The sequence below is a fragment of the Tripterygium wilfordii genome, chromosome 14 (genome assembly GCF_013401445.1).
Source record: "Tripterygium wilfordii isolate XIE 37 chromosome 14, ASM1340144v1, whole genome shotgun sequence".
NCBI classification, from domain to species: domain Eukaryota; kingdom Viridiplantae; phylum Streptophyta; class Magnoliopsida; order Celastrales; family Celastraceae; genus Tripterygium; species Tripterygium wilfordii.
Genome location: NC_052245.1, coordinates 9,727,196 through 9,741,860, shown reverse-complemented (window position 1 = coordinate 9,741,860; position 14,665 = coordinate 9,727,196). Strand labels below are relative to the sequence as shown.

Genomic DNA, 14,665 nt, shown 5'->3' with positions numbered 1-14,665 from the left:
AGTAGACATACTTGGGTGTTTATGATGAAGTCTAAAACTGAAGTGAGTAGCCACATTGAATGGTTTAACAATTATGTTAAGACACAATTTAGTGCTAAAATTAAAGCTATCAGATCAGACAATGGTTTGGAATTCAACATGTTAGAATTCTACAATAGAGAAGGAATTATACACCAAACATCTTGCCCTTACACACCTCAACAAAATGGAATTGTTGAGAGAAAACACCAGCACATATTGAATGTCAGTAGAGCCATTAAGATCCAATCAGGGGTTCCTGAAAAATACTGGAATTTTTATGTTCAAACTGTTGTCTTCTTGATTAACAGATTGCCCACTAGAACACTGGACAAGAAAAGTCCTTACTGCATACTGTTCAACAAGAAACCTGATTATAATATATTAAAGGTGTTTGGATGTTTATGTGTTGCTAAGGTCCTTAGACACCAACAATCTAAGTTTGACAGTAGAGGTAAAAATTGCATTTTCTTGGGATATCCAAACAACACTAAAGGTTACAAATTATTAGATTTACAATCAAATGAGGTTTTTGTATCTAGGGATGTGATTTTTGATGAAAATAATTTTCCTTTCTTGAAGAAACAAAGTACAGAAACTTTGAACACCACACCTCAAGAAGAAAATCAACATCTTGATCTTCATGTTACTGATGCTCACAGTAATCATGATTCTAATGATCATTCTGTAGAGAATGACATTCAGAGATCAAGAAGGACAAAGAGGATTCCTCAATACCTGAAACAATATGATTGTAACTCTGTTAAACAATCTGAACTTAAACATGACACATATGCATCTCATGTTCATTCTGTAGATTTTAGTCACTTTTTGGCTGCTATATCTATCACTCAAGAACCTAAAAATTATCTAGAAGCATCTAAGGTCCCTCAATGGTGTGAAGCCATGAACAAAGAGATCCATGCTTTGAATGAGAACAATACCTGGACAATTGTCAAATTGCCCAAAGGCAGAAAACCTATAGGATCCAAGTGGATCTACAAAATTAAATATAATCCAGATGGGACCATAGAAAGACACAAGGCACGCCTTGTAGCACAAGGCTACAGTCAAACTCTTGGCTTTGATTATCAGGAGACTTTTGCTCCTGTTGTCAAAATGGTTACAGTGAGAATTTTCTTGGCCATTGTAGCTGCAAATAAATGGATAGTACACCACTTAGATGTGCATAATGCATTTCTAAATGGTGATTTAAATGAAGAGGTTTTCATGAAGATGCCTCCTGGGTTTCAAACACATGAACCTGATCATGTATGCAAGTTGAACAAGTCCTTATATGGACTTAAACAAGCCTCAAGGCAATGGAACATAAAATGCAAAGAAGCTTTAATTAAATTTGGATTTCAACAGTCTAAGTGTGATTATTCTTTATTTGTTTATTCTAAAAATTCTTTCAAAGTGATCTTACTTCTGTATGTGGATGATATGGCTATAGGAGGTGACAATCTTGAATTAATTCAAGAAATAAAAGACTATATAGGTACTTGTTTTAAAACAAAAGATCTGGGAACATTAAGATATTTCCTAGGATTAGAGATTTCTAATACTGACCTTGGCATGACCATATGTCAAAGGAAATATATATTGGATTTACTTGCAGAAACAGGCTTCAACGATTGCACCACTGTGACCTCTCCCATGGATATCAACACCAAACTTTCTAAAAATGAAGGAGTTATCTTAGAAGATCCAATGCTGTATAGAAGGCTAATTGGGAGATTGATCTATTTATCTTTGACCAGACCTGACATCAATTTTACAGTCAATCATCTCAGTCAGTTCATGAAGTCTCCTACTGATCTTCATCTCAAAGCTGCTCATAGAGTTCTAAAGTACTTGAAGGGCACGTATGATCAAGCTCTATTTTACCCTGCAAAGAAAGAATCCAAGCTTATTGCATTCTGCGATGCAGACTGGGCAGCATGCAAAGACAGTAGGAGATCCACCACTGGTTATACCATCATGTTGGGAGGAGCTTTAGTTGCTTGGAAATCTAAAAAGCAACAAACTGTCTCTCGTTCTTCAGCTGAAGCAGAGTATAGGTCAATAGCTTCTGTCACAAGTGAGCTTGTTTGGATCAATGCTTTATTGAATGATCTTCATCAACCAAGGCTTACTCCTATCCCTTTGTATTGTGATAGCCAAGCTGCCATCTATATTGCTACAAATCCTGTTTTCCATGAGAGAACAAAACACATAGAAATTGACTGTCATTTTGTGAGAGAAAGGGTCGACAAGAAGCTCATTCAGTTACAACATGTCTCTACAACATATCAACCTGCAGATCTTTTAACTAAACCCATGACAACTGCTCAACTTCAAACCTTCATGATCAAGCTCAACATGATTCAAAACCATGTTGATCTTGAGGGGGGATGTTAGATTTCAAGGCTTTTCCTCCTCTCTCCTTACACGACATCATTTCACTGTAGTATTTTCGTTTCACTGTAGTATTTTTTCTTTTTGTTTACAACGTCGTGTCACTTTATCAAAACACTGTCGTGTATTTCTTTTCTTCTTCCCGTTGCTTCTGACATTGTTACCGTTGCTCAGCTTTGCAGAGCTTCTTCTTTCTGTTTAAATACTCCCTTGCTCGAGAGTTCTTGCAAGCTTTGAAATTCAATTTTCTCTCATTAATGAAACGATCATTTCATTCAACTTCCGCATAGTTTATTTTACCACTTATAATTGCTTCACAAATATTACATCTTGAAGGATAAGGCAACTTATGTAGGAGAGTGAGAGGATGTTCGATGTGAAACGGGCTGTGGAACTCTCTCGGTAAGTCAGCACAGCGTTTGTGCAAGAAGAAATCGCATTCGTTGCAGAAGTAATCGATCTTTTTCACGTAATTTGAGCAGGCATAGCACTTTTCATAATCCATTCCCGAAAGCAGCTCCTGCTTATCTTCAGGAATTTTACCAGGATCGTACCTGATCAAGTCATGTTCGTGGCAAGAATGCTGAATACACACCCCAGCATCTACTGGTGCCTTCTCAATCTCTCCCGGCTCCCTCATCTCTTATTGAGTTTTAGAGCTAAATTTCTGCCCAAAGATATCCAAGTATGAGACTTCTTACAAGTTTATATAAATTACTTCACCATCGTATACATACATCAGTGCAGAACATATAGGCTTTTAAACTTTTGTCACATTGATTGAAGAGTTATGGAGGAAATATTCAACCCTAAAGATGCTCTGACCCATAAAATAATGATAGTGGGTGCATCTTCAATACTATAAAATGATGGTAGTCGGTGAATATCATTATAAAATAATGGTAATTGGTGGATCTTACTGCAAGTTGACCAATTATCAAATATGTTGCAACAAGTAAAACAAGTGTTAGAGACAAAGAAAATGATAAAAACTTGATTATCGCAATCCTAATAGTAACAATAATAATGGTATATTGGTATTATTATTGATTAGATAAAACCATTTCATTAATTTAATCACATACATCCAAACTCTTTTTTTTTTTGAAATACTATGAAGAAATTTGTTTTTTATTTGAATCGAATATTGAGCACACATATATATTTAACTTAATCGATTGTCAATTAAGTCGCCTCTCGTTAGTCATAAATCTGATCTTAATGTACTACTCTTTTGTTGTTTTTTTCTTTCCAAGATGTGCCCTTGCTTGAACTTTCACGACACTCCTACTTATTTTATTATGTATGGTACAACTAATCCATCCATTCCCTGTCAGCAATAAGATTATCCAAATTGCAACTTGTAAGATTCCAAGAAAATTATTATTTAATGACTCAAAGTTTACCAACTTATAAAGTCAACTCAATTATATTTATTTTTGTGGGATATTCAATCCCAACTCAGTTGAGTTGCATCATGAGTTATAAAATGACTCAAAGTTTATCAACTTATAAAATCAAGTCAATTATATTTATTTTTGTGGGATATTTAATCCTAACTCTGTCGATTTGCATCACATGACTTGTAATCTTTAATAAGTCTTTTTAAAAAAAGAAAACCAATTTATAAACCGTGTTCTCAATTTCTCTATATTTTCGCCCACCCATTTAGTCTCCTGTATACACATAATGTTAACCTCTAATCATGATATCAACTAGTTCAATTAATCTATTTGTAAGGGGCCCTATGTTCCATGTCTCTATCATAATCTCATAATCATTTACTACCTTCTTTATCCTCACATGTCCATCATGGGAGAACCCCCTTGCCTATGTCTCACTGCATTAGGCAGCGATGCAACTACTTTCAAGGGATGTCCTACCATGTGTTTACTCGTTTATCACTACACCTAAGTTCTAATGTAGCGCATTGCCATCAAGGTATGCCCGTGACACCCCTCATTTATTGATCATTGTACCCCAAGTGGCAAGTTCCAATAAAACACATCACTCGCAGGGAACACCCCAAGAATTGTTGGACTATAAGTCCTATATGTCTGATTTTGATTATATAAGCATTGTGTGCTATTGAATTGTGATGAATTTCATTGAGAATGTATGTCTACGCTTTGATATGTCACTTATCCATGAGGTATAGCTTTGATATGCTAAATGCTAGGTTTGTGCCTTACATGCTAAAAGAACCTTATTTGGTAAATCCTAAAGTGAAAATGAACAAATTCTAGAAAATGAAGGGTATAAAGAGAAATTCCTAAAGAATACCAAATACTAAACCTAATTTATGGTATAAATACACATATTCACCTTTTCCTGTACAATACCTAAACCTACAGTTATCTACGATATTGGTAACCGCCAAGGGAAAGTGGAAGTCACCATCGAGGTTACGTTTTGGGCTGACTACGGGTTCTTTCTCCGTGAAATTTTTGGGTGATTTTTGGATTGAAGATGGGTCAATATTTTGTGGTTTTCTTGATTTGGATACAAGTGGCAGTGAAGAAAGTGGAGGAGTGTCGGATATAGTGATAAGATTATCCAAATTGCAACTTGTAAGATTCCAGAAAATTATTATTTAATGACTCAAAGTTTACCAACTTATAAAGTCAAGTCAATTAGATTTTATTTTGTGGGATATTCAATCCCAACCTAGTTGATGAATTGCATCACATGAGTTATAGAATGACTCAAAGTTTACCAACTTATAAAATCAAGTCAATTATATTTATTTTTGTGGGATATTTAATCCTAACTCTGTTGATTTGCATCACATGACCTGTAACCTTTAATAAGTTTTTTTTTTGTTAAAAAAAACTAATTTATAAACCGTGTTTTCAATTTCTCTATATTTTTGGCCACCATTTAGTCTTGTATACACATTATGTTAACCTCTAATCATGATATCAGCTAGTGCAATTGATCTGTCTATAAGTGACCCTATGCTCCAAGTCTCTATCATAATCCCATAATCATTTACTATACCTTCTTTATCCCCACCGGTCCATCATGGGGGAAACCTTGCCTATACCTCACTGCATTAGGCAGCAGTGCAGCGCCTCGCTTTCAAGGGATGTCCTATTATGTCTTTACTCATTTATCACTATACCTAGTTCTAATGTAATGCATCGCCATCAAGGTATAAGATGTGCCAATTATATACATATAATTGTACATCCTTTTACATGTAATCTTGCTTTGTTTAGAGTCGTTTTGGAACTAATTCTGCCTAAAGAGTTCTTATTTGCTCATTTCAGGTGTCGGGGCATAAATGGATAGAAAAGGACCAAATTTGGAGACAGAGCAAATATCCGATCGATCAGCCCATAGTCCAATCTATCGGACAACTTTGAAGCTGGAAAAACAGTGAGCAAGTTCCAATCGATCGGTGTCCATGTCAGATCGATCGGCCAGTCCTAGTTCACGATTTTTAAGATCTCTAAATGCCCGAAATTACCTCAAACCAAGTGGGTTCAATTCAAAACGACACAGACTTGTTAGAAAAATGACTTTAGGGTTTTTGGGAGTATAAAAGCTTAGATTTTTAGGGTTTGAAGGACTTTTAGACTTTGGAAGCAAAATCAAGGGTTTTGGAGACTATTCTACAGCAATCATTGGAGCTTGAGCAAAGGGGATTGAGGGGTTTCTCTTTAATTCTTCCTTGTTCTTGTATTTAATGACTGCTATTTTGGATTTTAATTTGTATTCCTTGGTTATGAGGAACTAATCCTCTAACTAAGGGTCCTAATGGAATCCCTCTTTGAAGATTGAATGAAATTGGTTTATTGTTCTTGAATCTCTCTTTTTATTGTTGATTCTCTGTGGATGTGCTTATTGCTTTCAAATGCTTGATCACCATTTGGATGATTTTGAACCTAGGCTGAGACCGGAAGGATATGCCTAGGGTTGCAAGAATCCATAGAGAACATAGGTTGCATGAACCATAGGAATATAGGTTTATGACTTATGCAATCGTTAAATGATTTCCATTGTTCTTATCGGATTTCAATATATTAATCCGAGTGTTAGGAATAACAGGGATTTATATTGAAAACACTTTCGGTGTATCTAGGAATAGAACATTGAATAGGTTGGGAAATCGATTGTCAACAATTAAATTGAGAATTGGGAATTAATGAATCAATGAAGTTCAATTGGAAAAGAGGTGGTGATATTAGGAACCCTAGTGTTTGTTTCTCTTGAAAATTCAATTTCTTGTTTGTTGTTTGGTTATTTACTCAAATTGTCATTTAATTAGTGATTTCTTAATTACTTGTTTAGCATTAGATAAAATACAACCAACAATTCGCCTTTCCATTTTAGTGTGATAATTACATGGATTGATATTGAATTGAAATTGCCAATATATCTTCGTGGGAACGGTACTCTATTCACTCTTTATTACTTGTGCGACTTGTACGCTTGCGAATAATTCACATCAAGTTTTTGGCGCTGTTACCGAGGATTGAGGCAATTTTATTTGTGTCAATTTAGGTTATTTTTGTGCCAATTTGGTTTTAATTTTCTGCAGAAATTCTTTCTCTTGTATGAGCTTAGGAAGATGTGCTCTTAGCTCGAATTTTATTGGTTTGGATCCGGAGATTGAGAGGACTTTTCGTATGCTTAGACGGGAGCAAAATAATAACCTGGTTGAAGGCATGGGAGACAATTTGGATGGAAGGAATGATGCGGGACCCATTGGTGGCAATGGTTTGAATGAGAGAAATGATAATGGTGGGGGTGCTAATAATGCAAATGGTGGAAATGGAGCTAATGAGGTAGATGGGCCACCAAGGCAATTTGACCCTCGCTCTTTGGAGGAATGCGCTCGACCAACTTGGGATACCACTCCTTCTAGTATCTGGTATCCGCCCATCAACTCCACTCATTTTGAGATCGAGCCGGCTATTATCACCATGATCTCCAATTCCATTGTATTCCATGGTTTTCCTGAAGAGCCAAATGTGCATATTGCTTCATTCTTGCACATTTGCGCTACATTTGATATTCATGGTGCTTCACGTGATGCAATTCTTTTGAAGTTATTTCCATTTTCTTTGAGAGATAAAGCTAAAGCATGGTTGATGTCACTACCTCCCAACTCCATCACTACATGGGAAGAGCTCTCGGAGCAATTTCTATCTAAATTTTTCCCTCCGGCGAAAGCGGTTCAAATCCGGAATGATATCATGACTTTTTCCCAATTTGATCTTGAATCTTTCCATGAAACTTGGGAGAGGTTCAAAGCTATCTTGAGGATTTGTCCTAATCATGGACTTGCGGAGTGGATTGTTTATCAAGCCTTTTATTCCGGGTTGAGTATGTCGACGAGGCAAATGTTAGATGCAGCTGCGGGTGGTTCTTTTATGACTAAATCTCAAGAGGAGGCCCGAACTTTGCTTGAGAAGGTTGCCAAGACCAATACTTCTTGGCCTACGGAGAGGCTACCACAAAGGCAAGACAATCCAAGAGATGTTGATGTGATGACCGCCTTGGCCACTATGGCTAAAAAGATTGATGCTTTAACGATGAATTCTCCTCAAGGAGTGCATGCGGTTCATGGAATGCCTATAGTGTCTTGTGATTATTGTGGTGCTAGCCATCAAACCGGAGAATGCATGATTACTAATGCATCATCTTCTCAAAGTGAGCAAGCTAATGCTATTGGAGGTGGGCACTACAATCGGCCAAGAAATGATCCATACTCAAATTTCTATAATCCGGGATTTAGAAATCATCCCAACTTTTCTTGGAGCAATAATCAGAATGTGTAAAACCCTCCTCCTCAACAAATTCAACCCCAAGAGAAGAAGAGGGACATTGATGAAATGTTTGCCAAGATGGTCGGAAGTATGGAGGCATTAGCCAATAACACAAACAACTTCATTAGCAAGACCGATTCCGCATTACAAACTCAAGCATCATTGATTCAAAATCAAGGGGCTTCCATTAGGAATCTTGAGATACAAGTGAGGCAACTAGCTAATGTTTTATCCTCTAGAGAAAAAGGTGGGCTCCCTAGCCAAACGGAAGTGAATCCGAAAGGGAAATATCATTGTTATGCTATTACTCTTCGGAATGGGAATCTAGTGAAAACTGTTGTAGATCTAGATGCTGAAAAAGCGAAAAAATTGAAAAATACAGAATTGTAGGAAAATGCAGCTGAGGAGTCACACAGCCCAGATCCAATTGATCGGACGTCATCCCCGATCGATCGGACCCCCCATTCTAGCTGAGATTGAAATTGAGACAGAGCAAAAATCCGATCGATCGGACCAAGTCAAGTCCCGATCGATCAGACCAGTGCAGATCAAGCTGAAAACTCTGAAAAGTTGTAGAAGAGCAGGAATGTGCAACCCCGGTATGCAATTGAGTTGGATTGGCCTGATAGTTCACTGCCAACACCTCCAATTAAGGCATATGTACCTCTAATTCCCTTTCCACAAAGGTTGAAAAGCACCAAGAAGGAGTCTCAATTCTCAAAATTCCTTGAGGTGTTCAAGAAGTTGCAGATAAACATATCTTTTGCAGAGGCTTTGGAGCAAATGCCTAGCTACGCAAAGTTTATGAAGGAAATTCTTTCTAAGAAGTGGAGGATGAAGGACTATGAGAGTGTCCAATTGATGGAGGAGTGTAGCGCGATAGTGCAGCAAAAACTTCCAATTAAAAAGAAAGATCCGGGAAGTTTCACCTTTCCTTGTACCATTGGTAGCACGTTGATTGAAAGGGCGCTATGTGATTTGGGAGCGAGTATTAATTTAATGCCACTATCAATAGCCAAGCTCATTGGTTTGCATGAAATCAACCCCACTACAATGTCTCTTGTCATGGCGGATCGATCTATTAAATATCCCCGTAGTATCATTGAGGATGTCCTTGTCAAGGTGGACAAATTGGTTGTTCCAGTGGATTTCGTTATTCTTGATATGGAGGAGGATTCTAATACTCCAATTATTTTGGGGAGACCTTTCTTGCGTACGGGGAGAACTCTCATTGATGTGGAAAAAGGGACTTTGGTGTTGAGAATTGCGGATGAACAAGTCACATTCAAAGTGTTTGAAACCACCAAATACCCAGAAGACGGAGAATCTTGTTTTCGCATAGACACGATGGATCACATCTTGACTCACACTTATGCCATAACTTCTTGCCAAGACCCTCTTGAGACTTGTTTGGTGAATGAGGATGCTCTAGAGTGTGGTGATGATGATGTGGTGGAGTTCATGCATTGCCTAGAATCTATGAAAGAGTCTAAACCAATAAGAGTCCAGAAATTTGAACCTCTTGGTGTCTTGCATTCTCGATCATAACCAAGTATTGTGGAAGCTCCTACACTTACATTGAAGCCTCTCCCTTCCCACCTTCGATATGCTTACTTGGGAAATTCTAATACTTTGCTGGTTATTATTTCTTCGAATTTGAATCGGGAGGAAGAGGACAAGCTCTTAAGAGTGTTGAGAGAGCACAAAATGGCTTTGGGGTGGACAATAGCGGACATTCGGGAAATTAGCCCCACTATGTGCATGCACCGTGTCTTAATGGAGGAGGATTACAAGTCTTCGGTGGAACATCAACGCCGACTAAATCCCAATATGAAAGATGTGATGAAAGCTGAAATTTTGAAACTTCTTGATGCGGGAATTATTTACCTCATTTCAGATAGTTCATGGGTAAGCCCAGTGCAAGTTTTCCCCAAAAATGGTGGAATCACGGTGGTGAAAAATGAGAAGAATGAATGAATGAATTGATTCCCACCCGGACTACTACCGGTTGGAGAGTTTGCATTGACTATAGGAAGCTCAACAATGCCACTAGGAAGGATCACTTTCCTTTGCCTTTTATTGATCAAATGCTAGAGAGGCTTGCGGGGCACTCTTATTATTGCTTCTTGGATGGTTGTTTGGGGTACAATCAAATCCCCATTGCTTCGGAAGACTAAGAAATGACTACTTTCACTTGTCCTTTTGGCACTTTTGCTTATAAAAGGATGCCCTTCGGCTTATGCAATGCACCGGCCACTTTTCAACGGTGTATGATGAGTATTTTCAGTGATATGGTGGAGCACACAATTGAGGTATTTGTGGATGACTTTTCTATTTTTGGTTCATCATTTGATTCTTGTTTGAAGAATTTATCCACGGCGCTTCAAAGATGTGAAGAAACCAATCTAGTACTTAATTGGGAGAAATGTCACTTCATGGTGCAAGAAGGGATAGTCTTGGGGCACCATATTTCACAAAAGAGCATTGAAGTGGATAGAGCTAAAATTGAGACTATTAAGAAACTCCCTCCACCAACTTCGGTTAAAGAGGCGAGAAGTTTCTTGGGGTATGCGGGTTTTTATAGGCACTTCATCAAGGATTTTTCAAAAATCACAAAGCCTTTGTGTAAACTATTGTTGAAAGATGTCAAGTTCCATTTCACCAAGGAATGCTTGGAAGCTTATACTACTCTCAAGGAGAGACTTACTACAGCTCCTATCATCACTTTTCCGGATTGGAACATTCCTTTTAAGCTCATGTGTGATGCTAGTGATTATGCTATGGGAGCGGTTCTTGGTCAAAGGAAGAACAAAATTCTGCATCTAATCTACTATGCTAGCCGCACTCTCAATGATGCTCAAAGTAACTATACAACAACGGAGAAAGAACTCTTGGCGGTTGTCTTTGCCCTTGACAAGTTTCAATCATACTTGATTGGTTCCAAAATCATTGTTTATACCGATCATGCAGCCTTGCGTTATTTATTGACGAAAAAGGAAGCCAAGCCAAGGTTGATTCGATGGGTTCTTCTTTTACAAGAATTTGACTTGGAAATTCGAGACAAAAAAGGATCCGAGAATGTGGTGGCGGACCATTTGTCTAGATTATTGGAAGGTCGGGAAGAAGCCAATATTCCTATCAAAGAAACATTCTCGGATGAACAATTGGCTGCTATTCATTCCTCCACAACTCCTTCGTATACTGATTTTGTGAACTTTTTGGCCAAGGAGATTCTTCCTCCGGACTTATCTAACCATCAACGAAAAAGATTCCTTCATCTTGTTCGTTTCTATTATTGGGAAGAACCTTTCTTCTAGAAGCAATGTGTGGACCAAGTTATTCGTAGGTGTGTTCCGGAGGAAGAGATGGTTAGTATCTTGAGACATTGCCACTCATTTCCATGTGGTGGTCATTTTGGGGGTAACAAGACCGCGGCCAAAGTCTTGCAATCCGGGTTCTATTGGCCTACTTTGTTTAAGGATGCCCATTCATTTGTTCTTGCATGTGATGAATGTCAACTCACGGGGAATATTTCAAATAGAAATCAAATGCCCTTAGCCAATATCCTTGAGGTGGAGCTTTTTGATGTGTGGGGAATAGATTTTATGGGGTCATTCCCTAACTCTTTGGGAAATCACTACATCCTTGTGGCGGTTGACTATGTTTCCAAATGGGTGGAGGTCATGGCGTTACCCACCAATGATTCAATTTGAAGTTTTTGAAGAAGAACATTTTTACAAGATGTGGCACCCCGAGGGCAATTATTAGTGATGGGGGTACCCATTTTTGCAACCGAGAATTCAATTCTTTTCTTGCCAAATATGGCATTACTCATAAGGTGGCAACTCTTTATCATCCTCAAACAAGTGGCCAAGTGGAGATTTCTAATAGAGAGTTGAAGAAAATTCTTGAAAAAACGGTGAATGCGTCAAGGAAGGATTGGTCTTTGAAGCTAGATGATGTCTTGTGGGCTTACCGTACAGCTTTAAAACTCCTATTGGCATGTCTCCTTTCCGCTTGGTATTTGGGAAAGCTTGTCACCTCCCGATTGAATTGAAGCACAAAGCCTTTTGGGCTATTAAATTTCTGAGTTTTGACATGGCTAGTGCGGGAGAGCAACGTGTTTTGCAATTGAATGAGCTAGATGAAATTCGCCTTGATGCTTATGAGAATGCAAAAATTTATAAGAAGCGGACCAAGAAATGGCATGATAGTCATATTGCTCGAAAGGAGTTCAAGGTGGGGCAACAAGTGTTGTTATTCAATTCAAGACTCCGTCTCTTTCCGGGCAAGCTCAAATCAAGATGGTCGGGTCCTTTTCTTGTTACCGCAGTGTTCCCTCATGGAGCCGTTGAGATTAAACATGGAGCAATGGGGACTTCTTTCAAAGTGAATGGGCAGAGATTGAAGCCCTACTATGAAGCTGAATTTTCTGGAAGGAAGGTCACTCTTCCTCTCCAAGAACCACAACAATAAGCAACAAGAGTCGAGCCATCAACTATAAACTAGGCGCTTGTTGGGAGGCAACCCAACCGGGGTAACTTCGTTCCCTATCTTCTTTTAAATTGCTTTACTTTCATGTACATATATGTTTTGTTTGTTCTAAAAACTATCTGGGTTGGTTGTGAAGTGTTTTGGGTGAAGGAAATTCAGTTTTGGTCAAACTGACCCGAGGGCCACAACCGATCGATCGAACTTGAGTCTGATTGATCGGACCAGGTGAGTCAAAAAATGACCCGAGAGCAAGTTTTGATCGATCGGATTTACATACCGATCGATCGGACTCGTAGGCCAGGGTTTTAAAAGAACCCCAGCCTGCGCGACGCACCCCTCTCTCTTTTATTTTTCTTCTTTCTCTCTTCTTTTCTCTCACGAACCCGGTACTCCCTCACCCATTTCCTGCACTTTTCTTTCAATCCTCCCTGCACTCACCCACTCAATTTCCTCCTTTCGGCTAGCATACAGCCCAGGTATGATGCTTTTACTCCTCTTTGGTTTTCAATTTTGAGACTATATGCTACCTTGATTGCCTTGTATGGAATTGGATGGTGTGGGTTGATAAAGTATTGTCTAGAAGTGTGTGAATTTCTATGTGTGGTCTCTGGCATCCATTCTCTCTACAGTACAAGAGCAACCATGGAAATTTTGCATTTCTTTTCTTGAGCTGTGTTAAGTGTGCACACCAAGCGTTCGATGAAATGCCACACCCAAGCTTGAGTGCTTTACACTATCACTTTATATTTCTATCGTGCTCTGTTTACTTGTGTGGTTGTTTTATCATCGACTTGAGTTGTTATCTCATTGTTGCCATGTGCCAAGTATTCACTTTATCAAGTGTGCGCACAACATGTTTGATAAAATGCCTCAACCAACTTTCTTGGGTTGAAATTGTGATTTTACGCACCATTCTTTGTATGCTCACATCCATATTTCCTTTTATATATATTGATCATGTTGAGTTATGCATTTCGTGAATTTGGTGCCAATTTGCCAATTTTTTATTTTTGCACAAAATTGTATTGCATTAGATATGGGCCTGTGTTATGTACTGAAACTATTGTGGAATGGGATCTTGTGGGGATTTGATTGTAGAGTGTTGGTGGTTGATTTGAAAATGCCAAATGTGTCGGAACTTGTTGTCTTTGTTTTATCTACATTTTTGTGTTATGCTCTCATTTCTCTTCACTTTTTGCAGAATGGGACGATGCAAGGCAGCTAAGGTATCCGGCTCTACTACACCACCACCTTCACCCAAGAGAGCGTATGGCGCTAGAAAGAAAACTGTGGCTCCTCCTCGCCCTAGGTCCTCTCAGGATAACTTTGCTTCGGCTCGCATTGAGAGTGATTGGAGGGTAGACTGTGACATTATGAGCCAACCGCTGAATGCTTGGGCCAAGGCATACTTACATCGTGCCCGGCTCAATTTTCTATGGAGCTACCAATATTTCATGCTGATGTCTACTCAGCCTTAATCCGTGCTTTCTACCGTACTTTGCACGAGATTGATCTAGTTGAGGGCGAAGATGATACTGCCCACTATACTGTGAGGGTGCCAAAAGCCTATCGGGGAGCAGTTTCGTATACTTTCACTCCTGCAGATATTTGTACCGCTCTTGGCTATCCAGCTGCTTACTCTGAGGATCTTCTCGTAGGCCCTCCCGTAGAGGTTGACCATACTACTATGTTCCACACCTTGGTACCAGATCCGACGGTTAGTCAGAAGAATAGGCATGCTGTAACTCGAGGCTCTATTCCCTCTCGCCTTTGGGTTATTGACAGCATGGTGAAGAAAAATTTATGGCCACATGGCCATAAATCTGAGAGGTGTGGCCCAGCCTTGGAGTTACTTTACTACTTCCACCAGGAGTGTTGGTTTGATGTAGGCGCTTATTTTGTACGAGCCATGCTACAGTGTGCTATGGAGGTATGTGAGGGGAAGAAGTTGCGGTTATTCTTTCCACGGTTGATCA

The 14,665-nt window shown here is 38.9% G+C and overlaps 1 protein-coding gene and 1 non-coding gene across 2 annotated transcripts; both read right to left on the bottom strand.

Annotated features, from left to right (window-relative positions):
* Positions 1 to 2,689: 2,689 nt before the first annotated feature.
* On the bottom strand, positions 2,690 to 3,058 carry LOC120014201. Its single transcript, XM_038866122.1, has one exon. The coding sequence runs from the start codon at positions 3,056 to 3,058 to the stop codon at positions 2,690 to 2,692; it is 369 nt and encodes a 122-aa protein (XP_038722050.1).
* A 4,548-nt stretch (positions 3,059 to 7,606) lies between these two features.
* Positions 7,607 to 7,711, bottom strand: LOC120015816. Its single transcript, XR_005471831.1, has one exon. It is a non-coding gene; the product is annotated as a small nucleolar RNA R71 (small nucleolar RNA).
* Positions 7,712 to 14,665: the final 6,954 nt, after the last annotated feature.

Coding starts and splice junctions, on each gene's coding strand:
- LOC120014201 (XM_038866122.1), bottom strand. CDS start 3,058: ATGAGGGAGCCGGGAGAGATTGAGAAGGCACCAGTAGATGCTGGGGTG.